The sequence below is a fragment of the Bombina bombina genome, chromosome 3 (assembly GCF_027579735.1).
Source record: "Bombina bombina isolate aBomBom1 chromosome 3, aBomBom1.pri, whole genome shotgun sequence".
NCBI lineage: Eukaryota > Metazoa > Chordata > Amphibia > Anura > Bombinatoridae > Bombina > Bombina bombina.
This window is the reverse complement of record NC_069501.1, coordinates 38,159,688-38,186,382: the sequence shown is the minus strand read 5'-3', so window position 1 is coordinate 38,186,382 and position 26,695 is coordinate 38,159,688. Positions and strand designations below refer to the sequence as shown.

General features: G+C 42.5%; 1 protein-coding gene and 1 long non-coding RNA gene across 2 annotated transcripts in view; both read left to right on the top strand.

Annotated features, from left to right (window-relative positions):
* The first annotated feature begins 11,282 nt into the window (after positions 1-11,282).
* LOC128652829 (uncharacterized) lies at positions 11,283-14,895 on the top strand. The gene is made up of 2 exons (XR_008401306.1): positions 11,283-11,673; positions 12,077-14,895. It is a non-coding gene; the product is annotated as an uncharacterized LOC128652829 (long non-coding RNA).
* A 7,595-nt stretch (positions 14,896-22,490) lies between these two features.
* The window catches only part of LOC128652828 (uncharacterized), a 6,422-nt gene continuing 2,217 nt past the window's right edge, over positions 22,491-26,695 (top strand). Inside the window, exon 1 of the mRNA XM_053705792.1 lies at positions 22,491-23,304. Within this exon, the coding sequence (XP_053561767.1) occupies positions 22,704-23,304 (601 nt within the window). The 5' untranslated portion in view covers positions 22,491-22,703. The remainder of the gene's footprint in view (positions 23,305-26,695) is intronic.

The following is a 26,695-nucleotide window of genomic DNA, read 5'->3' as shown; positions in this document are numbered from 1 at the left end:
GTTTTTACATGTAAATCATAGCAGTGTTTATCACATGCAGGCAGAGAGCACATTTTACATGTAAATGATAGCAGTGTTTATCACATGCAGTCAGAGAGCACATTTTACAAGTAAATGATATCAGTATTTATCATAGGCAGGCAGAGAGCACATTTTACAAGTAAATGATAGCAGTATTTATCATAGGCAGGCAGAGAGCACATTTTACAAGTGGATGATAGCAGGGTTTATCATATGCAGGCAGAGAGCACATTTTACATGTAAATGATATCAGTATTTATCATAGGCAGGCAGAGAGCACATTTTACATGTAAATGATAGCAGTGTTTATCATATGCAGGCAGAGAGCACATTTTACATGTAAATGATAGCAGTGTTTATTACATGCAGGCAGACAGCACATTTTACATGTAAATGATAGCAGTGTTTATCATATGCAGGCAGAGAGCACATTTTACATGTAAATGATAGCAGTGTTTATCACATGCAGGCAGAGAGCACATTTTACATGTAAATGATAGCAGTGTTTATCACATGCAGTCAGAGAGCACATTTTACAAGTAAATGATATCAGTATTTATCATAGGCAGGCAGAGAGCACATTTTACAAGTAAATGATAGCAGTGTTTATCATAGGCAGACAGAGAGCACATTTTACAAGTGGATGATAGTAGGGTTTATCATATGCAGGCAGAGAGCACATTTTACATGTAAATGATATCAGTATTTATCATAGGCAGACAGAGAGCACATTTTACATGTAAATTATCGCAATATTTATCATAGGCAGACAGAGAGCACATTTTACAAGTAAATTATCGCAGTATTTATCATAGGCAGGCAGAGAGCACATTTTACAAGTAAATTATCGCAGTATTTATCATAGGCAGGCAGAGAGCACATTTTACATGTAAATTATCGCAGTATTTATCATAGGCAGGCAGAGAGCACATTTTACAAGTAAATGATAGCAGTATTTATCATAGGCAGACAGAGAGCACATTTTACAAGTAAATTATCGCAGTATTTATCATAGGCAGGCAGAGAGCACATTTTACAAGTAAATTATCGCAGTATTTATCATAGGCAGACAGAGAGCACATTTTACAAGTAAATGATAGCAGTATTTATCATAGGCAGACAGAGAGCACATTTTACAAGTAAATTATCGCAGTATTTATTATAGGCAGACAGAGAGCACATTTTACATGTAAATGATATCAGTATTTATCATATGCAGACAGAGAGCACGTTTTACAAGTAAATGATAGCAGTATTTATCATAGGCAGGCAGAGAGCACAATTTACAAGTAAATTATCGCAGTATTTATCATAGGCAGGCAGAGAGCACATTTTACAAGTAAATGATAGCAGTGTTTATCACATGCAGGCAAACAGCACATTTTACATGTAAATGATAGCAGTGTTTATCACATGCAGATAGAGAGCACATTTTACAAATAAATGATATCAGTGTTTATCATATGCAGATAGAGAGCACATTTTACAAGTAAATGATAGCAGTGTTTATCACATGCAGGCAGAGAGCACATTTTACATTTAAATGATAGCAGTGTTTATCACATGCAGGCAGAGAGCACATTTTACATGTAAATTATAGTAGTGTTTATTACATGCAGACAGAGAGCACATTTTACAAATAAATTATAGCAGTGTTTATCACATACAGGCAGAGAGCACATTTTACAAGTAAATGATAGCAGTGTTTATCACATGCAGGCAGAGAGCACATTTTACAAGTAAATGATAGCAGTGTTTATCACATGCAGGCAGAGAGCACATTTTACATGTAAATGATAGCAGTGTTTTTCACATGCAGGCAGAGAGCACATTTTACAAGTAAATGATAGCAGTGTTTATCACATGCAGGCAGAGAGCACATTTTACATGTAAATGATAGCAGTGTTTATCACATGCAGGCAGAGAGCACATTTTACATGTAAATGATAGCAGTGTTTATTACATGCAGGATGCAGGCAGAGAGCACATTTTACATGTAAATGATAGCAGTGTTTATCACATGCAGTCAGAGAGCACATTTTACAAGTAAATGATATCAGTATTTATCATAGGCAGGCAGAGAGCACATTTTACAAGTAAATGATAGCAGTATTTATCATAGGCAGGCAGAGAGCACATTTTACAAGTGGATGATAGCAGGGTTTATCATATGCAGGCAGAGAGCACATTTTACATGTAAATGATATCAGTATTTATCATAGGCAGGCAGAGAGCACATTTTACATGTAAATGATAGCAGTGTTTATCATATGCAGGCAGAGAGCACATTTTACATGTAAAGGATAGCAGTGTTTATTACATGCAGGCAGACAGCACATTTTACATGTAAATGATAGCAGTATTTATCATAGGCAGACAGAGAGCACATTTTACAAGTAAATTATCGCAGTATTTATTATAGGCAGACAGAGAGCACATTTTACATGTAAATGATATCAGTATTTATCATATGCAGACAGAGAGCACGTTTTACAAGTAAATGATAGCAGTATTTATCATAGGCAGGCAGAGAGCACAATTTACAAGTAAATTATCGCAGTATTTATCATAGGCAGGCAGAGAGCACATTTTACAAGTAAATGATAGCAGTGTTTATCACATGCAGGCAAACAGCACATTTTACATGTAAATGATAGCAGTGTTTATCACATGCAGATAGAGAGCACATTTTACAAATAAATGATATCAGTGTTTATCATATGCAGATAGAGAGCACATTTTACAAGTAAATGATAGCAGTGTTTATCACATGCAGGCAGAGAGCACATTTTACATTTAAATGATAGCAGTGTTTATCACATGCAGGCAGAGAGCACATTTTACATGTAAATTATAGTAGTGTTTATTACATGCAGACAGAGAGCACATTTTACAAATAAATTATAGCAGTGTTTATCACATACAGGCAGAGAGCACATTTTACAAGTAAATGATAGCAGTGTTTATCACATGCAGGCAGAGAGCACATTTTACAAGTAAATGATAGCAGTGTTTATCACATGCAGGCAGAGAGCACATTTTACATGTAAATGATAGCAGTGTTTATCACATGCAGGCAGAGAGCACATTTTACAAGTAAATGATAGCAGTGTTTATCACATGCAGGCAGAGAGCACATTTTACATGTAAATGATAGCAGTGTTTATCACATGCAGGCAGAGAGCACATTTTACATGTAAATGATAGCAGTGTTTATTACATGCAGGATGCAGGCAGAGAGCACATTTTACATGTAAATGATAGCAGTGTTTATCACATGCAGTCAGAGAGCACATTTTACAAGTAAATGATATCAGTATTTATCATAGGCAGGCAGAGAGCACATTTTACAAGTAAATGATAGCAGTATTTATCATAGGCAGGCAGAGAGCACATTTTACAAGTGGATGATAGCAGGGTTTATCATATGCAGGCAGAGAGCACATTTTACATGTAAATGATATCAGTATTTATCATAGGCAGGCAGAGAGCACATTTTACATGTAAATGATAGCAGTGTTTATCATATGCAGGCAGAGAGCACATTTTACATGTAAATGATAGCAGTGTTTATTACATGCAGGCAGACAGCACATTTTACATGTAAATGATAGCAGTGTTTATCATATGCAGGCAGAGAGCACATTTTACATGTAAATGATAGCAGTGTTTATCACATGCAGGCAGAGAGCACATTTTACATGTAAATGATAGCAGTGTTTATCACATGCAGTCAGAGAGCACATTTTACAAGTAAATGATATCAGTATTTATCATAGGCAGGCAGAGAGCACATTTTACAAGTAAATGATAGCAGTGTTTATCATAGGCAGACAGAGAGCACATTTTACAAGTGGATGATAGTAGGGTTTATCATATGCAGGCAGAGAGCACATTTTACATGTAAATGATATCAGTATTTATCATAGGCAGACAGAGAGCACATTTTACATGTAAATTATCGCAATATTTATCATAGGCAGACAGAGAGCACATTTTATAAGTAAATTATCGCAGTATTTATCATAGGCAGGCAGAGAGCACATTTTACAAGTAAATTATCGCAGTATTTATCATAGGCAGGCAGAGAGCACATTTTACATGTAAATTATCGCAGTATTTATCATAGGCAGGCAGAGAGCACATTTTACAAGTAAATGATAGCAGTATTTATCATAGGCAGACAGAGAGCACATTTTACAAGTAAATTATCGCAGTATTTATCATAGGCAGGCAGAGAGCACATTTTACAAGTAAATTATCGCAGTATTTATCATAGGCAGACAGAGAGCACATTTTACAAGTAAATGATAGCAGTATTTATCATAGGCAGACAGAGAGCACATTTTACAAGTAAATTATCGCAGTATTTATTATAGGCAGGCAGAGAGCACATTTTACATGTAAATGATATCAGTATTTATCATATGCAGACAGAGAGCACGTTTTACAAGTAAATGATAGCAGTATTTATCATAGGCAGGCAGAGAGCACAATTTACAAGTAAATTATCGCAGTATTTATCATAGGCAGGCAGAGAGCACATTTTACAAGTAAATGATAGCAGTGTTTATCACATGCAGGCAGACAGCACATTTTACATGTAAATGATAGCAGTGTTTATCACATGCAGATAGAGAGCACATTTTACAAATAAATGATATCAGTGTTTATCATATGCAGATAGAGAGCACATTTTACAAGTAAATGATAGCAGTGTTTATCACATGCAGGCAGAGAGCACATTTTACATTTAAATGATAGCAGTGTTTATCACATGCAGGCAGAGAGCACATTTTACATGTAAATTATAGTAGTGTTTATTACATGCAGACAGAGAGCACATTTTACAAATAAATTATAGCAGTGTTTATCACATACAGGCAGAGAGCACATTTTACAAGTAAATGATAGCAGTGTTTATCACATGCAGGCAGAGAGCACATTTTACAAGTAAATGATAGCAGTGTTTATCACATGCAGGCAGAGAGCACATTTTACATGTAAATGATAGCAGTGTTTATCACATGCAGGCAGAGAGCACATTTTACAAGTAAATGATAGCAGTGTTTATCACATGCAGGCAGAGAGCACATTTTACATGTAAATGATAGCAGTGTTTATCACATGCAGGCAGAGAGCACATTTTACATGTAAATGATAGCAGTGTTTATTACATGCAGGATGCAGGCAGAGAGCACATTTTACATGTAAATGATAGCAGTGTTTATCACATGCAGGCAGAGAGCACATTTTTACATGTAAATGATAGCAGTGTTTATTACATGCAGACAGAGAGCACATTTTACATGTAAATGATAGCAGTGTTTATCATATGCAGGCAGAGAGCACATTTTACATGTAAATGATAGCAGTGTTTATCACATGCAGGCAGAGAGCACATTTTACATGTAAATGATAGCAGTGTTTATCACATGCAGGCAGAGAGCACATTTTCTCCAACATAGGTGTGTCCGGTCCACGGCGTCATCCTTACTTGTGGGATATTCTCTTCCCCAACAGGAAATGGCAAAGAGCCCAGCAAAGCTGGTCACATGATCCCTCCTAGGCTCCGCCTACCCCAGTCATTCTCTTTGCCGTTGTACAGGCAACATCTCCACGGAGATGGCTTAGAGTTTTTTAGTGTTTAACTGTAGTTTTTATTATTCAATCAAGAGTTTGTTATTTTAAAATAGTGCTGGTATGTACTATTTACTCAGAAACAGAAAAGAGATGAAGATTTCTGTTTGTATGAGGAAAATGATTTTAGCAACCGTCACTAAAATCCATGGCTGTTCCACACAGGACTGTTGAGAGCAATTAACTTCAGTTGGGGGAACAGTGAGCAGTCTCTTGCTGCTTGAGGTATGACACATTCTAACAAGACGATGTAATGCTGGAAGCTGTCATTTTCCCTATGGGATCCGGTAAGCCATGTTTATTAAGATCGTAAATAAGGGCTTCTCAAGGGCTTATTAAGACTGTAGACTTTTTCTGGGCTAAATCGATTCATTATTAACACATATTTAGCCTTGAGGAATCATTTTATCTGGGTATTTTGATATAATAATATCGGCAGGCACTGTTTTAGACACCTTATTCTTTAGGGGCTTTCCCTAATCATAGGCAGAGCCTCATTTTCGCGCCGGTGTTGCGCACTTGTTTTTGAGAGGCATGACATGCAGTCGCATGTGAGAGGAGCTCTGATACTTAGAAAAGACTTTCTGAAGGCGTCATTTGGTATCGTATTCCCCTTTGGGCTTGGTTGGGTCTCAGCAAAGCAGATACCAGGGACTGTACAGGGGTTAAAGTTAAAAACGGCTCCGGTTCCGTTATTTTAAGGGTTAAAGCTTCCAAATTTGGTGTGCAATACTTTTAAGGCTTTAAGACACTGTGGTGAAAATTTGGTGAATTTTGAACAATTCCTTCATGTTTTTTCGCAATTGCAGTAATAAAGTGTGTTCAGTTTAAAATTTAAAGTGACAGTAACGGTTTTATTTTAAAACGTTTTTTGTACTTTGTTATCAAGTTTATGCCTGTTTAACATGTCTGAACTTCTCTGAATGTGGGGAAGCCAGAATTCCTATTCATTTAAATAAATGTGATTTATGTGACAATGACAATGATGCCCAAGATGATTCCTCAAGTGAGGGGAGTAAGCATGGTACTGCATCATTCCCTCCTTCGTCTACACTAGTCTTGCCCACTCAGGAGGCCCCTAGTACATCTAGCGCGCCAATACTCCTTACTATGCAACAATTAACGGCTGTAATGGATAATTCTGTCAAAAACATTTTAGCCAAAATGAACACTTACCAGCGTAAGCGTGACTGCTCTGTTTTAGATACTGAAGAGCATGACGACGCTGATAATAATGGTTTTGAAGGGCCCCTAACCCAGTCTGATGGGGCCAGGGAGGTTTTGTCTGAGGGAGAAATTACTGATTCAGGGAACATTTCTCAACAAGCTGAACCTGATGTGATTACATTTAAATTTAAGTTGGAACATCTCCGCATTCTGCTCAAGGAGGTATTATCCACTCTGGATGATTGTGACAAGTTGGTCATCCCAGAGAAACTATGTAAAATGGACAAGTTCCTAGAGGTCCCGGGGCTCCCAGAAGCTTTTCCTATACCCAAGCGGGTGGCGGACATTGTTAATAAAGAATGGGAAAGGCCCGGTATTCCTTTCGTCCCTCCCCCCATATTTAAAAAATTGTTTCCTATGGTCGACCCCAGAAAGGACTTATGGCAGACAGTCCCCAAGGTCGAGGGAGCGGTTTCCACTTTAAACAAACGCACCACTATACCCATAGAGGATAGTTGTGCTTTCAAAGATCCTATGGATAAAAAATTAGAAGGTTTGCTTAAAAAGATGTTTGTTCAGCAGGGTTACCTTCTACAACCAATTTCATGCATTGTCCCTGTAGCTACAGCCGCATGTTTCTGGTTCGATGAGCTGATAAAGGCGGTCGATAGTGATTCTCCTCCTTATGAGGAGATTATGGACAGAATCAATGCTCTCAAATTGGCTAATTCTTTCACCCTAGACGCCACTTTGCAATTGGCTAGGTTAGCGGCTAAGAATTCAGGGTTTGCTATTGTGGCGCGCAGAGCGCTTTGGTTGAAATCTTGGTCAGCTGATGCGTCTTCCAAGAACAAGCTACTTAACATTCCTTTCAAGGGGAAAACGCTGTTTGGCCCTGACTTGAAAGAGATTATCTCTGATATCACTGGGGGTAAGGGCCACGCCCTTCCTCAGGATCGGCCTTTCAAGGCAAAAAATAAACCTAATTTTCGTCCCTTTCGTAGAAACGGACCAGCCCAAAGTGCTACGTCCTCTAAGCAAGAGGGTAATACTTCTCAAGCCAAGCCAGCTTGGAGACCAATGCAAGGCTGGAACAAGGGAAAGCAGGCCAAGAAACCTGCCACTGCTACCAAGACAGCATGAAATGTTGGCCCCCGATCCGGGACCGGATCTGGTGGGGGGCAGACTATCTCTCTTCGCTCAGGCTTGGGCAAGAGATGTTCTGGATCCTTGGGCGCTAGAAATAGTCTCCCAAGGTTATCTTCTGGAATTCAAGGGGCTTCCCCCAAGGGGGAGGTTCCACAGGTCTCAGTTGTCTTCAGACCACATAAAAAGACAGGCATTCTTACATTGTGTAGAAGACCTGTTAAAAATGGGAGTGATTCATCCTGTTCCATTAAGAGAACAAGGGATGGGGTTCTACTCCAATCTGTTCATAGTTCCCAAAAAAGAGGGAACGTTCAGACCAATCTTAGATCTCAAGATCTTAAACAAGTTTCTCAAGGTTCCATCGTTCAAGATGGAAACCATTCGAACTATTCTTCCTTCCATCCAGGAAGGTCAATTCATGACCACAGTGGATTTAAAGGATGCGTATCTACATATTCCTATCCACAAGGAACATCATCGGTTCCTAAGGTTCGCATTCCTGGACAAGCATTGCCAGTTCGTGGCGCTTCCTTTCGGATTAGCCACTGCTCCAAGGATTTTCACAAAGGTACTAGGGTCCCTTCTAGCTGTGCTAAGACCAAGGGGCATTGCTGTAGTACCTTACTTGGACGACATTCTGATTCAAGCGTCGTCCCTTCCTCTAGCAAAGGCTCACACGGACATTGTCCTGGCCTTTCTCAGATCTCACGGATGGAAAGTGAACGTGGAAAAGAGTTCTCTATCTCCGTCAACAAGGGTTCCCTTCTTGGGAACAATAATAGACTCCTTAGAAATGAGGATTTTTCTGACAGAGGCCAGAAAAACAAAACTTCTAGACTCTTGTCGGATACTCCATTCCGTTCCTCTTCCTTCCATAGCGCAGTGCATGGAAGTGATCGGTTTGATGGTAGCGGCAATGGACATAGTTCCTTTTGCGCGCATTCATCTAAGACCATTACAACTGTGCATGCTCAGTCAGTGGAATGGGGACTATACAGACTTGTCTCCGAAGATACAAGTAAATCAGAGGACCAGAGACTCACTCCGTTGGTGGCTGTCCCTAGACAACCTGTCACAAGGGATGACATTCCGCAGACCAGAGTGGGTCATTGTCACGACCGACGCCAGTCTGATGGGTTGGGGCGCGGTCTGGGGATCCCTGAAAGCTCAGGGTCTTTGGTCTCGGGATGAATCTCTTCTACCGATAAATATTCTGGAACTGAGAGCGATATTCAATGCTCTCAAGGCTTGGCCTCAGCTAGCGAGGGCCAAGTTCATACGGTTTCAATCAGACAACATGACAACTGTTGCGTACATCAACCATCAGGGGGGAACAAGGAGTTCCCTGGCGATGGAAGAAGTGACCAAAATCATTCTATGGGCGGAGTCTCACTCCTGCCACCTGTCTGCTATCCACATCCCAGGAGTGGAAAATTGGGAAGCGGATTTTCTGAGTCGTCAGACTTTGCATCCGGGGGAGTGGGAACTCCATCCGGAAATCTTTGCCCAAGTCACTCAGCTGTGGGGCATTCCAGACATGGATCTGATGGCCTCTCGTCAGAACTTCAAAGTTCCTTGCTACGGGTCCAGATCCAGGGATCCCAAGGCGGCTCTAGTGGATGCACTAGTAGCACCTTGGACCTTCAAACTAGCTTATGTGTTCCCGCCGTTTCCTCTCATCCCCAGGCTGGTAGCCAGGATCAACCAGGAGAGGGCGTCGGTGATCTTGATAGCTCCTGCGTGGCCACGCAGGATTTGGTATGCAGATCTGGTGAATATGTCATCGGCTCCACCTTGGAAGCTACCTTTGAGACGAGACCTTCTTGTTCAGGGTCCGTTCGAACATCCGAATCTGGTTTCACTCCAGCTGACTGCTTGGAGATTGAACGCTTGATTTTATCAAAGCGAGGGTTCTCAGATTCTGTTATCGATACTCTTATTCAGGCCAGAAAGCCTGTAACTAGAAAGATTTACCACAAAATTTGGAAAAAATATATCTGTTGGTGTGAATCTAAAGGATTCCCTTGGGACAAGGTTAAGATTCCTAAGATTCTATCCTTCCTTCAAGAAGGATTGGAAAAAGGATTATCTGCAAGTTCCCTGAAGGGACAGATTTCTGCCTTGTCTGTGTTACTTCACAAAAAGCTGGCAGCTGTGCCAGATGTTCAAGCCTTTGTTCAGGCTCTGGTTAGAATCAAGCCTGTTTACAAACCTTTGACTCCTCCTTGGAGTCTCAATTTAGTTCTTTCAGTTCTTCAGGGGGTTTCGTTTGAACCCTTACATTCCGTTGATATTAAGTTATTATCTTGGAAAGTTTTGTTTTTGGTTGCAATTTCTTCTGCTAGAAGAGTTTCAGAATTATCTGCTCTGCAGTGTTCTCCTCCTTATCTGGTGTTCCATGCAGATAAGGTGGTTTTGCGTACTAAACCTGGTTTTCTTCCAAAAGTTGTTTCTAACAAAAACATTAACCAGGAGATTATCGTACCTTCTCTGTGTCCGAAACCAGTTTCAAAGAAGGAACGTTTGTTGCACAATTTGGATGTTGTTCGCGCTCTAAAATTCTATTTAGATGCTACAAAGGATTTTAGACAAACATCTTCCTTGTTTGTTGTTTATTCCGGTAAAAGGAGAGGTCAAAAAGCAACTTCTACCTCTCTCTCCTTTTGGATTAAAAGCATCATCAGATTGGCTTACGAGACTGCCGGACGGCAGCCTCCCGAAAGAATCACGGCTCATTCCACTAGGGCTGTGGCTTCCACATGGGCCTTCAAGAACGAGGCTTCTGTTGATCAGATATGTAGGGCAGCGACTTGGTCTTCACTGCACACTTTTACCAAATTTTACAAGTTTGATACTTTTGCTTCTTCTGAGGCTATTTTTGGGAGAAAGGTTTTGCAAGCCGTGGTGCCTTCCATTTAGGTGACCTGATTTGCTCCCTCCCTTCATCCGTGTCCTAAAGCTTTGGTATTGGTTCCCACAAGTAAGGATGACGCCGTGGACCGGACACACCTATGTTGGAGAAAACAGAATTTATGTTTACCTGATAAATTACTTTCTCCAACGGTGTGTCCGGTCCACGGCCCGCCCTGGTTTTTTTAATCAGGTCTGATAATTTATTTTCTTTAACTACAGTCACCACGGTACCATATGGTTTCTCCTATGCAAATATTCCTCCTTAACGTCGGTCGAATGACTGGGGTAGGCGGAGCCTAGGAGGGATCATGTGACCAGCTTTGCTGGGCTCTTTGCCATTTCCTGTTGGGGAAGAGAATATCCCACAAGTAAGGATGACGCCGTGGACCGGACACACCGTTGGAGAAAGTAATTTATCAGGTAAACATAAATTCTGTTTTACATGTAAATGATAGCAGTGTTTATCATATGCAGGCAGAGAGCACATTTTACATGTAAATGATAGCAGTGTTTATCACATGCAGGCAGACAGCACATTTTACAAGTAAATGATAGCAGTGTTTATCACATGCAGGCAGACAGCACATTTTACATGTAAATGATAGCAGTGTTTATCACATGCAGGCAGACAGCACATTTTACATGTAAATTATATCAGTGTTTATCATATGCATGATAAATATATTAAGATGGTATCACTGGTTATTTTCATCTTTTACAGGAAAGGACGAGCAGCCAGAAGATCAGATGCTCAGATATGTAGATGAGCTGAGGAAGCACCAGGTGAGGAAAAAGTTTTGTTGGTAAAGCAAGGACCTTAAAAAAAATGTTGAAACACAAATTTTATCTTGTGAAATGTTTGTTGCTATATAGTGATCTTTAAGTGGAACTGAAACTCCTACATTACAATGCAAAGTCTAAAACAACCCTAAAGGATTTTCTCACACCTCATTAACTCTTTATTTTGTCTGGTCTATTTGCTACTTTTATGTGTCCATTTACCACAGACGGACAGTGCTGTATTCCTTCTGCTGCCAGCTTTATATATATATATATATATATATATATATATATATATATATATATATATATATATATATAGATATGAGTGTTGGCCGCTTGCTATAATGTAGTACTGGAATCGTTGTACCTATCTGATTTATAATCTATTTATTTTTCCCTACAGGAGACAGTTGAACAATCCAAGAGTATGAACACAAAGGACATATAATTTAATGGTCCGGATTCCCTGTGCTGCTTGGTGCTCCTGGCGCTGATCCGGCTGACACTATTAATCTATAGGAGTGGGCAGGGGAATCAGCTTTAATCACATTGAGGAAAAATCAATATGTTTGTAGGGCATAGGTGCAAAAATGAGGGGAGGGGGCCTTGGGTTTTTGACCCCCACCATAAATGATTAGTTCACTTCATTTCAATGTGGCTTGTGGCCACTTACCTGTGTTTGCCTCCTGATTTATAAAGTAATAAGGCACTCGGGAGTTGCGCTGCCATGTGAGTGAGTTTTGGTGCCTTTACATTACCTATCAGGGTTATAAACTCATGAAATAATGCCACTTGTTACAGCATTAGTATCTGCTGTATTGTAAACAGTTAATGTAAATTAATTTCAGTCCAGTTCACACAAACTAAATGCATTGCAAACCTGACAATATACGCAGAGATGTCACATAGCCAAAAAATACTCTGCAGTGTAATGAAACCTTCTGTCCTGTCAGGTGGATTATAAATAGATAACAGAACCAAATGATTTGTAAAAACAACTTGTGAGGCTCCATATTTTGTAAGATACCAGAATTGAACCTGCTGTTGTGTAATATTGTTATTATTTCCCATTCTTGCTGAGTGCCTTATTGACACCTGTCAGTATATTAGCCCTCCCATACATTGTCCTGTAGTGCCCCTGGTGTATTTAGCTGTGTGCAAGGGAGTGATTATTCATAGAGATACATGTTTACTAATTAACCCATTGTATGCCATCTGCGGCCCTTACCTTCCCATGATGGGTCATGGTTTCTGTATAGCTGTGGGTGAGCGCATCCAGTATTGTGACTGACCCACCTGTACACTTCAGGGAAAGCGGGGAATCTGACCTGGCACCAGCTCCTGAAGGCCACAGAGTGTAGCCAAGGGAAACTCTTATGTGCATCACCTTGGCAGGGAACAGGACAACACATATAGGGCCCATTCATCAGCTCCTGAAGGCCACAGAGTGTAGCCAAGATAATCTCTTATCCACATCACCTTGGCAGGGACCAAGACAACACATATAGTGCTCATTCATAAGCTCCTGTAGGCCACAGAGTGTACTCAAGGGAAACTCTTATGTGCATCACATTGGCAGGGACCAGGACAACCCATATAGGGCTCATTCACCAGCTCCTGAAGGCCAAAGAGTGTAGCCAAGGGAAACTCTTATGTGCATCACATTGGCAGGGACCAGGACAACACATATAGTGCTCATTCATAAGCTCCTGTAGGCCACAGAGTGTAGTCAAGGGAAACTAGTGCACATCACCTTGGCAGGGACCCCAGGACAACACAGATAGTGCTCATTCATCAGCTCCTGTAAGTCACAGAGTGTAGCCAAGGGAAATTCTTATGTGCTTCACATTGGCAGGGACCAGGACAACCCATATACAGTAGTGCTCATTCATTAGGTTCTGAAGGCCACAGAGTGTAGCCAAGGGAAACGCTTTTGTGCATCAGATTGGCAGAGACCAGGACAACACATAAAGTGCTCATTCATCAGCTCCTGAAGGCCACAGAGTGTAGCCAAGGGAAACTCTTATGTACTTCACATTGGCAGGGACCAGGACAACACATATAGTGCTCATTCATCAGCTCCTGTAAGTCACAGAGTGTAGTCAAGAGAAACTCTTATGTGCTTCACATTGGCAAGGACCAGGACAACACATATAGTGCTCATGCATCAGCTCCTGTAAGTCACAGAGTGTAGTCAAGGGAAACTCTTATGCACATCACATTGGCAAGGACCAGGACAACACATATAGTGCTCATGCATCAGCTCCTGTAAGTCACAGAGTGTAGTCAAGGGAAACTCTTATGCACATCACATTGGCAAGGACCAGGACAACACATATAGTGCTCATGCAACAGCTCCTGTAAGTCACAGAGTGTAGTCAAGGGAAACTCTTATGCACATCACATTGGCAAGGACCAGGACAACACATATAGTGCTCATGCATCAGCTTTGCAAATATCCCCTTGAACTGCTTCTGTAAAGAAGCCAGGGTTGTTCTGGTATTTCAGAGCTTATCACTCACAAAACATGTTAAAATCAGAATTCACTAAGAATGAGTACATTTAAGTGGGAAAAATCTCTTCACATTCTAGGTTGTTCATTGCAGCTTATTTGACTAAAATAACTAATCTAGGAAATGAAGAGCTTTTATTCACTTCATGTGTCTCTGAATCCTTTTTTTATTGCTAGTTCCCCTCTTATTAAGGTGCTATGATTTACAGGACACAGTCTAAGTGTATCTTTTATTTTTATTTCCTGTCTTTATCAGTAGTATTTAGAAGTGTTCTAGTCAATGTAGTGACTTTATTTTATATTTTAAACTCTCCCAACCTTTTGTTTTGTGATGAAATGATAGATTTGTGCTTTTTCAGAGAGTGTGCATTAGTCTGAGGTCACACAGGAGGCCAGTAATCGTGTTCAAAATAATACACTGTAATAATAAGAGGCACCACTAGGGGGCAGAAACATCAAGGAACTCCTGTTAACATAAGCTTTATTATTATTAAAAAGCTATACAGGTATTTGATAATAATATTTCATAAATTAAAAATTACCCTGTGCTGAACATTCAGTAATCAGATCTGCAAGTGGAAGCTTCTGTACCAACCTCTGTGTGTCCCCGTATCAGTATTCATTGCATATATTTCACCTTTAATATTTGTTTTTATATTTGTTCATTTTTTTATTCTATACCAACCAAATAAAAAAAACTATAAAACCCCGGTGTGTGTGATATTATTTATACTCCTTTGGTTATATGGTACACAAATCAATAAATGTTCTCGTCATGATTCAGAGGATACAATTTTATAAAAGTTTCCATTTTATTTCTATTACAGGTACAAAACCTTTTTCCAAACCATTTGGGACTAGAAATGGTTTGGATTTTGTAATAGGTTAGATTTTATAATATTTGTATCTGTAAAATGGGGCAAAGTGTAAACAATATCTTAGGTAATTTAGGCATTATCGACGTGTCATATTACAGCTTATACGTGTAACCTAAAGGTAGTTTTATATCATTTTAATTCTTTTACATGCTTAGTACCCTCAGTAGTGTAATCAGAAAGGTAATATTTGCTTGTTTATATAAATATAGACTATCGTTTGCGTTTTAGAACAGAGAAGATTGTGACTTACTGGCAGCGAAAATGCAAATTTTTAATCATTTTATTTAAAAAAAATATTAATTAAAAAGTCTGGATTTCAGGATAATTCTGGACTTTGACTTTTATACCTGTACTAAATGTGCTTTGTTCTCATAGTATTCTTTATCAATAGCTTGCAACTCTTATGTGTTTAACTTCCGCAAATGGGTTAAACACATATATAGTAACATAGTAGATGAGGTTTAAAGAAGATCCTACCTGATTTACAAAAAGAAGCTGCCAATTAAAATGACATTAATACAATTAGAAAAATGATCCATATTACAAAAGCAATCCCTAAATTCTCTCTTTAGCCAAAAATGTATCTTGCCCATTTTTAAATTTATCTAAGGTTTTGGCATTCACTACCTCCTTAGGCAATAAGTTCAAGAACGTTAATTGCTCTTACAGTGAAAAAAACCCCATTTACATTGTTGGAGATTAAAACTACTTATCTCTAGTCTAAAAGGGATAGGAAACCGCTTCTTTTGTTTAAAAAAAAAAAAAAGTAAAATCAAAGTAAATGTAAGAAACAAATAACGTTTAAAGAAAACACATAATTTTTTGCAGCAAATGTTCTCTACTGAGCATAGGCAACTGACTGGCGTTAGCGCACATGTCTCCTAGCAACCACTTAGAATGGGAAAGCTGCGCCTTTGCCTTCCATTGTAATGGACTCTGCACTGATAATGTAAAAAATAAAAATAAAGGTTGAATCATTTTAAATGATGAATAATACATATTGCAATGACCTCTGTTATTGCTTTTTTATTACATCAATGAAACAGACTATTCGTGTCACAAACATGTAATAAACAGCGCATCTGCCAATTCTGGTGCTGGGATATATTTATATAAAGTAATCATATAACCTATCAACTGCCTTTTTTCTACAGTAAACATAGTTTGACTAATAGTTGAAATCTTCCATTCCCCTTATTAGCTTTGTGGTCCTTCTCTGTACTTTTTCTAATTCTGCAATGTCCCTTTTTAAAATTGGGCCCCAGAACTGCACCCCATACTCAAGGTGAGGTCTTACCAGGGATTTATATAGTGACAGAATTATGCTTTCCTCCCTTGCATCAATGCCTCTTTTAATTCATGCTAGTATCTTATTAGCATTAGAAGCCGCTGCCCTGCATTGTGCACCCATCTTTAGCTTGTTATCTATTACTACTCCCAAATCCCTTTCCTCTTGTGTTTGGCTAAATTGAGTTCCATTTAAATAATAAGTAGCTTGCTTATTTTTACTTCCAAAATCTAAAAACCTTACATTTACCATAATAAATCTCATTTGCCATTTACCAGCCTATACTTTTAATATTTGTAAATACCCTTGTAAAGCAGTTACATAATGACCTGACCTTATCACCTTACACAACTTTATATCATCGGCAAAAATACTGATGTTGCTATTTAATCTTCCTACAAGTCATTTATATAAATATTAAAATTAATAAGGTCCAGTATTGATCCTTGGGGTCTGACTAATAATGTTTGTCTAATCTCAGTATTATACATTTACTTCAACTCAAAACCTGTCTTATCCAGGTACAGTATTTATCCCAATGAGCTAACATTTTCAGATATTCACCGTCCCTTCATTTTGTACATTAATCTCTCTTGTGGCACTGTAGCAAAAGCCTTTGCATAATCCAGGTATTTCACTTCAACTGATTCAGCCTTATGTTATGTTTGACATTATCTATTACTCATAAAATCATTCTGATTTGGGGACTTCCGGTGGGCGGGCAAAACGACTGAGTATCCAGACCCTTAAAGCAGTTAAGCCTTGACAGGAATGAAGCAGAACCTGTCCGGCACCCTGCAGCAAGGAGCCCCCGTCTTTGGCTCCCCCACTGACAAGCAAGTACTTGAAGGAAAACCGCAAGTGAGGGAAGCAGCATAACAGAGGTCCCTGCACCCGCTCCAAACTTCTGGCCCCAGAGGTTTATCACTAGAGCTAATCCCTGCTTGCTCCGGCCGACGAGATTCCTGGCTAAATTATCGCCTATCCAGGCAAAAGGGGTGAGTTGGGCGGACACACACATTACATTCAGTGCGGCCGCCATTTGAGCACCAAAATACATGCAGCATAATTAACAGTCTGTCGCATACATAGGACAAATCTGCTCTGCTGGGTACCACACAGACAGTATTAGAAAATAAATTCCCACTTATTGTAGAAGCACTTTGACGCAACTGTACACCTCATTGTACCTCGAATAACAACCGACATTCTGGACATTTTTGAAGGCAGTGCAGCTCAAAACACAGCACTAACAGTCAGAGGGCTAGACTTATCATAGCTGAGGCGTACAGGGGCACGTATACGCGCCCCTGTACGCCTCAGCTCGCCTGTGGCGGGATGAAATTACCCGTAGGTAATTAACATTGCACACGAGCGCAATTTTGCGCTTGCGCGCAATCCCGCTCCCTGCCCGCGCACAGCTAATCATGCGCGGGCAGGAGCTGTCAATCTCCTCAGTCGGACTCGACCGAGGAGATTGAATTTCGCCAGTTTAGAGGTGGCGAAGAGCTTAGGGAAGCAGCGGTCCGGTGACCGCTGCTTGTGAGAACTTGCTGCCGTAGGGGCTTGATAAATCTAGCCCAGAGTATACTGCAAGAGTGTGAAGTTAGTGTGTTCTAGGCACATTTTGCATAAAATCAAAGAAATACCACTTCCTTATACAAGGGGTTAGCCTCCTCATAAAAATGGCACACTAAAAACACAGGCCTAAAACCTCCCCCCTGATTCTCAAAGACCCTGGCCTAATTGACTCACAGTTACTCTGGGACATTTTCTTGTTTAACCCCTTAATGACCGCAGCACTTTTCCATTTTCTGTCCGTTTGGGACCAAGGCTATTTTTACATTTCTGCGGTGTTTGTGTTTAGCTGTAATTTTCCTCTTACTCATTTACTGTACCCACACATATTATATACCGTTTTTCTCGCCATTAAATGGACTTTCTAAAGATACCATTATTTTCATCATATCTTATAATTTACTATAAAAAAAATTATAAAATATGAGGAAAAAATTGAAAAAAACACACTTTTTCTAACTTTGACCCTCAAAATCTCCTACACTTCAACAACTACCAAAAAACTCCCATGCTAAATAGTTTCTAAATTTTGTCCTGAGTTTAGAAATACTCAATGTTTACATGTTCTTTGCTTTTTTTGCAAGTTATAGGGCAATAAGTACAAGTAGCACTTTGCTATTTCCAAAAAATTTTTAAAAAAATTAGCGATAGTTACATTGGAACACTGATATCTGTCAGGAATCCCTGATTAACCCTTCACATATATATATTTTTTAAAAGAACACAACCTAAGGTATTAAACATGGGGTATTTTGACTCTTTCCATGCAACTATTTTACCACCAATCTATGCCAAAGTTTGAAAAAAAAAAAGTGGTGATTTTTTGACAAAATAGCAATTCAAGAATACATTTACTGAGAACGTTAAGGGTTACTGCCAAATAACACCCCAATATGTCTTCAGCAGCATCTCCTGAGTACAGTGATACCACCCATGTATAGGTCTGTTGGGTTCTCTGGGGGCTAAAAGGCCTTATTTTTAGGGGGCGCATTCCAGTTTTTTAATTTGGAATTTTCACATCTGTCGTCATGCACCCATGTCCTATTTGGGACATTTCTGAAGCCGGACAATGCAAATTACCCCCATCAAACCATATATTTTTAAAAAGTAGACACCCTAGGGTATTTCAAATGCTGGTATTTTAACAATTTGCATGCACTAATTCAACCACCAGTCTTTGTCAAACTTTTGGGTAGTCATTTTGGTGTGTTATTTTTCACACGCATTGTACTTTAGGCATGGATTCTCAGTTCCTGTTATATGTTACTGACCAAAAACACCTCAATATGTGTTCAACAACAACTTCTGAGTACAGTGATACCACCCATGTATAGGTGTGTCGGGTTCTCTGGGGGCTAAAAGGCCTTAATTTTAGGGGGCGCATTCCAGTTTTTCAACTTGGAATTTTCACATCTGTCATCATGCACCCATGTCCTATTTGGGACATTTCTGAAGCCGGCCAATGTAAATTACCCCCATAAAACCATATATTTTTGAAAAGTAGACACCCTAGGGTATTTCAAATGCTGGTATTTTAACACTTTCCATGCACTAATTCAACCACTAGTCTTTGTCAAACTTTTAGGTAGTCATTTTTTTGCATTATTTTTCACACACATTGTACTTTAGGCATATATTCTCAGTCCCTGTTATGTGTTACTGCCAAAAAAAACCTCAATATGTATTCAACAACATCTCCTGAGTACAGTGATACCACCCATGTATAGGTGTGTCGGGTTCTCTGGGGGCTAAAAGGCCTTAATTTTAGGGGGCGCATTCCAGTTTTTCAACTTGGAATTTTCACATCTGTCATCATGCACCCATGTCCTATTTGGGACATTTCTGAAGCCGGCCAATGTAAATTACCCCCATCAAACCATATATTTTTGAAAAGTAGACACCCTAGGGTATTTCAAATGCTGGTATTTTAACACTTTCCATGCACTAATTCAACCACTGATCTTTGTCAAACTTTTAGGTAGTCATTTTTTTGCATTATTTTTCACACACATTGTACTTTAGGCATATATTCTCAGTCCCTGTTATGTGTTACTGCCAAAAAAAAACTCAATATGTATTCAACAACATCTCCTGAGTACAGTGATACCACCCATGTATAGGTGTGTCGGGTTCTCTGGGGGCTAAAAGGCCTTAATTTTAGGGGGCGCATTCCAGTTTTTCAACTTGGAATTTTCACATCTGTCATCATGCACCCATGTCCTATTTGGGACATTTCTGAAGCCGGCCAATGTAAATTACCCCCATCAAACCATATATTTTTGAAAAGTAGACACCCTAGGGTATTTCAAATGCTGGTATTTTAACACTTTCCATGCACTAATTCAACCACTAGTCTTTGTCAAACTTTTAGGTAGTCATTTTTTTGCATTATTTTTCACACACATTGTACTTTAGGCATATATTCTCAGTCCCTGTTATGTGTTACTGCCAAAAAAAACCTCAATATGTATTCAACAACATCTCCTGAGTACAGTGATACCACCCATGTATAGGTGTGTCGGGTTCTCTGGGGGCTAAAAGGCCTTAATTTTAGGGGGCGCATTCCAGTTTTTCAACTTGGAATTTTCACATCTGTCATCATGCACCCATGTCCTATTTGGGACATTTCTGAAGCCGGCCAATGTAAATTACCCCCATCAAACCATATATTTTTGAAAAGTAGACACCCTAGGGTATTTCAAATGCTGGTATTTTAACACTTTCCATGCACTAATTCTTTGTCAAACTATTAGGCAGTCATTTTTTGTGTGTTATTTTTCACACACATTGTACTTTAGACATGAATTCTCAGCTCCTGTTATGTGTTACTGCCAAAGAAGACCCCAATATGTGTTCACCAACATCTCCTGAGTACAGTGATACCACCTATGCATAAGTTTCTTGGCTTGTTCGGGGGGTGTAATGCCAAATGTCCAACATGCGTTTGTGATTTTTTTTCACATTTAACATATTTTCTTTGCCTATTGTCTTTTTGGGGGTATTTTAACATACCCCAATTTATTTGTTTCCATGAATGTGCATATTTTTGAAATGTTGACACCCCAAGGTATTGTATATGGTGTGCTTTGATGCATTTGAAGTAACTGTTTTAGCTAAAAAAATTGGAGAAAGTGTATGGTGGCATTTTTTCAATTTTCACTTTTACACACACATTGCTTTTTGACTATGATTTAGGAGAGACTGTTGTAAGTTAGTGCAAAAAAATACTTCAGGTTGTTTTCTGCTAGGCACCCTGAGTACACCTATGCCCCCCATGCATAGGTTTGCCAGGATTTTGGGAAGGTTATGTTACAATTTTATGACTTGTGATTTTAGTTATTAAGTGAGAGTATTTCTTCTGATAGGCCTATCTTTAGTTTGGGGCCTATTGTAAACCCCACTTTTATTTATTGCCATGAATGTGCATATTTTTGAAATGTTGACACCCCAAGGTATTGTATATGGTGTGCTTTGATGGCTTTTTAGCCAAAAAATTGGAGAAAGTGTATGGTGGCAATTTTTCAATTTTCATTTTTACACACACATTGCTTTTTGACTATGATTTAGGAGAGACTGTTGTAAGTTAGTGCAAAAAAAATACTACAGGTTGTTTTCTGCAAGGCACCTTGAGAACACCTATGTCCCCCATGCATAGGTTTGACAGGGGTTTTTGTAAAAAAAAAAAAAAAGAACAGCCCCATTTTAGAAAAAAAAATATATTAGGGGAATGAAAGGTAGCAGAGTCTCCTGTAATGGAGTTAAGGGATGAGCTGACAGGCTAGTGGAAAATCCCAGTGCAGTGTAGTAGCAACAATGTTGCAAGGTGAGGGGAGGTCTTAGGCTCACCTAATATAAAGGAAGTTCTGGAACAATCTGGCCTCTTCCACCTGGGATTTTGCAAGGAGAAAGTTTTGCCATTCTTCAAGTGAAAATGTCTAGGTCCAGGAGAAGTGCTGCGGTGCCCATTCGCTTCAGGGAGTCCCCTAGGAGATCCTCGAGGAGTGCACCTGTGATTGAAGAGGAGGATGAGGATGTGGTGCCACCAACTCCGGAAAAAACAAGGCCAGTATCCTCTGCTTTGATTCCTAATGTTGTGGTAATTAACCCCCCAGCCCCTGAGCTTGCACCCGCCGGGCCCGGTGCTGTTATGGTTGCGGGACAGGCGGGTGCAGTGAGCACTGGCCCATCTGGCCTGGACACGGCTCTGGAGGCGGGCCTGGGGGCCCTTATGGCCTCCGGAATGTCTCCTGAGGCGGCGGCGGCCATTGTGGGCATGTTTAAGGCCCTCACGGCCGCTGTGCTGCCTCCGGTGGCAGGCCGGGTGGAACCAGGGCCTACCGCCCCTCATCATCCCCCTTTTGTGGGCCAGGGGCCTAGCGACCCTCATCAGGCAGGGCCCTGTATTGAAAATCATCCGGCCGGGTCCCTAGGGCCCGGCCCGGATGCCTCATTGGTGGCTCAGTCGGCTACTGGAGCGGGGCCTGCGGGTCCTCGCCCACTCACCAGACCGCCGCTTTCATTGGTGGCTCAGTCGGAGCCTGCAACTACCAGTGCAGGCTCCGGTTGCGGCCTTGCGTCCGCCGCGTCCATTTCCGGCCGGTCAGGTGACACGCGTGACGTCACTTCCGGCGCCGTGGTAGTCACACGGCCGGAACCTGGATCGGAGGGACGCATTCAGCGAGCGCGCAAGAGGCCTAGCCGGGTACTCTCCACAGGTGAGGGGGGAGTATCCGGGCGGGCCTGCTCCGCTGCGCGACACTCTGCAATAGCTAGCATGGCAAACAGAGCAAGTCTCTTACAGAGGGGCCGCGGCGTGCAGAGAGGGAGGCTCAGGGGGTCTAATGTTAACAAGCAGGCTTATGGGAGAGCTAGAAGCGCATTGCTGGAGCGCCAGTGGTATAACAGGGGGGGTGCCAGCAGCAACTATGTACCCCAAACAAGGGAGAATGCGCCCACTGATGGGGCACAGGGCGAGTCGCTATGCACAATAACTGCAGGGGTCCAGGGAGGCCAAGGGCTTGTTGCTGCAGGTGCTCAGAGCGTTCATTCAGTCAGGGAGCGCGTGGTCAGAGAATCCCCCTATGTGGCAGGGCCAGCGAATGAATGGAGTGGTGATATGAATGACGAGAGGGCTAGAGGGGTCCCAGACAGGGCCGGGGGCAGTACTTCTACCCCGATTGGGGGCGGCAGTCAAGGGGGACACATGGCTGGCCTGGATACTCCCCTCTTGTTTGTTTCTCCCCCACAGGACATGGTGCCTACACCGCAGAGGACAGAGGGCCCGGGTACAACGGGAGTAGGACTATCTGTACAGCCGTCAGGCGGATCAGTGGCAGCTGCACCAGGAATATCTACCCCTTCAACATCGGCAGTTGGTGAGAGAAATGTATTTAATTTGTCACGCATCACTGACACCGACTATAGCACTGATTCAGACTCAGATGGTGGGAAGAAATTAGGGCTTAACAGTAAGGGGCAGGGTCGCATGTTCAAAATGTTAAGGCTATTGGTGGCTGAGCGTAATCAGGCTAGAGGTTTAGGTAGCATGGAGCAGCCTGCGCCGATAGCGGGGCAAAGCACAGCGGCAATATCCAAGGGCACTGGCCAGGGAGGCGAGAGCGCTGCGCAGCTGCAGGACATGTCAGTCAGTACCAGGAGGGTGGCGTTGCAGGGGGACTCTTATCCCTGCAAGATCCACTGCCTCCATGCACATCTCAAACCCAAGACGGTACAGAAAATCCGCGATCATAAATACGTCAATATGTTCGAGCTGTCCCTTGAGGCGCAGCGAGACAAAGAGCGTAGTGAGGATGGGACTGGGCCAAAGAAGATCCAGCGCCCAGATACATTTGAGGAGTGGAGGAAGTGCTTTCGGGTATTCTCCTCCTGCTACATCGAACAGAGGCCGGAGGCCGCGGTTGATGTAATTAAGTACGCGGAAATCATTGAATGTATATATAATAGATATGGGGAAGGCATGTGGCGTGCTTATGATAGCGAATTTAGGCGGAAGATGGTCGGTAACCCGGTCTTGAACTTTGGGGTAAAAGACTTGGACCTGTGGTCCCTGCTCATACCGGAAAAGGGGGGGTCAGGAGTTTCCTTGCTGCGGTCAGGGCTCCAGAGGCCAACGGGCCCCATCAAGCGGAGAGGCAGGGAGTGCTGGAAGTACAATGAGAAGCAGTGTGACAAAGGAGCTTCCTGTTCCTTTCGGCATGCTTGCATGTACTGCAGCGGTCAACACCCAGGTGTTGAATGCCCGAAGCGGAGGGACGGAGGAGCCTTCCGTGGGGCAAAATCGGGGGGGGCTGGACAAAAGAGCTCCAACACCCCTGAAGCTGGACGCCATTAGACCTTGGCTGGCGGCCTACCCAGACAGGGTGTCGGCTGCCAACCTACTAGCGGGGATTGGCGAAGGTTTCAAGATACCAACATTGGGGTTGGTAATGGGGTCCTCGTCGCACAAGAATCTGAAGTCGGCTTACGAAAGGCCGGGCGAAGTTAGGGCGAAACTGAGCAAAGAAATTGCTCTGGGAAGATTTGCTGGTCCATTTGAACAACCTCCCATCCCTGAACTGGTTATTTCCCCTTTAGGGGTGGTTCCCAAAAAGGAACCAGGGAAGTTCCGCCTGATTCAGCATTTGTCCTATCCGAAAGGGGGTTCCGTCAATGACGCAATAGACCCACTGATAAGCTCGGTGTCTTACCAATCGTTTGACCAGGCGTTGGAATTGGTGGTGGCGGCGGGTCCGGGCGCGCTGCTAGCCAAAATGGACATCGAATCTGCCTTTCGGTTACTCCCCATACACCCAGCATCTTTCAGACTGATGGGGTGTAAATTCGAGGGGAATTATTTTGTAGACAAATGCTTGCCCATGGGTTGCTCGCTATCGTGTGCTTATTTTGAAGAGTTTAGCTCATTCTTGCACTGGGCCATTATCACGGCGGCCGGCGGGGGAATAGTCGCTCATTATCTGGACGACTTCCTGCTGGTTGGCGCCGCGAACACACGCGAATGCGATCGACTGATCGCAGTAATGCGTAGGCTAATGTCGAAATTTGGAGTGCCACTGGCTGAGGAAAAAACACAGGGCCCCTGTACAAGACTCACGTACTTGGGGATCGAAATTGACACTGCTGCAAGGCTATGTCGTCTCCCTAAGGTGGAAGCAATGCTCTCGGCGGTGCGCAAAGCCAGGGCAGCGAAGAGCATGCCCCTGAGGGAGCTTCAGTCAGTGCTAGGCTTACTCAACTTCGCGTGCAAAATTATACCCATGGGTCGCGTGTTTAACAGGAGGATGGAAGCTTTACTTTCCAGTCCGCACGGCACACGTAAAGTGTCGGTTTCGGAAGACATGCGGGAAGATTTGAAGGTATGGGAACTCTTCCTGCAAGGCTTCAATGGAACACTGCTGTGGCGCGCTCCTAGGGTTTCCAGTCAGACAGTGCACCTGCTGACGGATGCAGCTGGAGCAGCAGGTTATGGCGCCTATTTGGACGGGCAATGGAGCGCCGAGCCATGGCCCTTGTCATGGGTCCGAGCCGGACTGACAAGGAACTTGACACTTCTGGAGCTCTTTCCCATAGTTGTGGCTATGGAGCTCTGGGGGCCGGCGTTAAAGGATCGCTACATAGTGTTTTGGACGGACAACGCTAGCGTTGTGTTCGCCATAAATAGGTTGTCTGCGTCGTCACCGGTAGTTGTTAGGTACTTGCGACAGCTAGTGCTGAGGTGCTTGCAATACAATATTCAGTTTTCCGCGAGGCACGTTCCCGGGGTCAACAACACCCTGGCGGACGCACTCTCGAGGTTTCAATGGGAACAGTTTCGCAGACTGGCCCCTAACGCAGCAGCAGTTGGCTTACCTTGTCCCCACTCTATTTGGCAGTTGGCGGGGCAGGGAGGTCCATAGGGCACCTAGTGAGGGCATCCCTGGCGCCGAACACGTGGAGAGCTTATTCACAGCACTGGGGCGAGTGGGTAAGTTACTGTCACGAACAGGGCGCAGCGCCGGAAAGGGTCTCGAGGGATCTGTTCTTGGAGTGGCTGGCAGAGAAACACGGGCAAGGGACTTCGAAGGGCGCTATATCCAATAGAATAGCTGCAATCTCCTTCTTTTGCAATATGCTAGAGTGGCCCAATATCACGAAAGGTTTCCTGGTGAAGCAAGTGATTAACGGCTGGGGAAGGCTCGAGGGTAGAGCGAAAGATGCGCGCGAACCTGTCACATTTTGTAGGCTAGCCAGGCTGGTGGACGCAATCGAGGGCATTTGCGTCGAACCCGGCGAAAGAGAACTGTTTCAGTGCGTATTCTCCTTGGCGTTCTTTGCGGCCCTCAGGCCAGGCGAGCTGGTCGCAACCTCAAAGGATGCGGTTAACACGGGTATGCAGTTGGCTCATGTCAAACTGGCGGGCGATAATTTGTTATTGTTTATCCCGCACTCGAAGACTGACCAGGAGGGGAAAGGGGTGTGGATCACTCTGACTCCCTCAGCATCGGGCGTCTGCCCGGTTGTGAGTACAAGGGCCTACATGGCGCAGCGACCGCGGGGCCCCGCCCAGTTCTTAGTGCATTCCGACGGATCGAATCTCTCCCGGTACCAGTTCGCAGCTGTGCTCAGAAAGGTAGCGCTTGCAGCAGGTTTGGGGAAGTGTAGAATCACCCCCCATTCCTTCCGAATAGGGGCTGCCACCAGCGCGGCGGCGCTAGGTTGGAAGGGAGAACGCATACAGAAGTTGGGCAGATGGAGGTCCCCAATGTTACA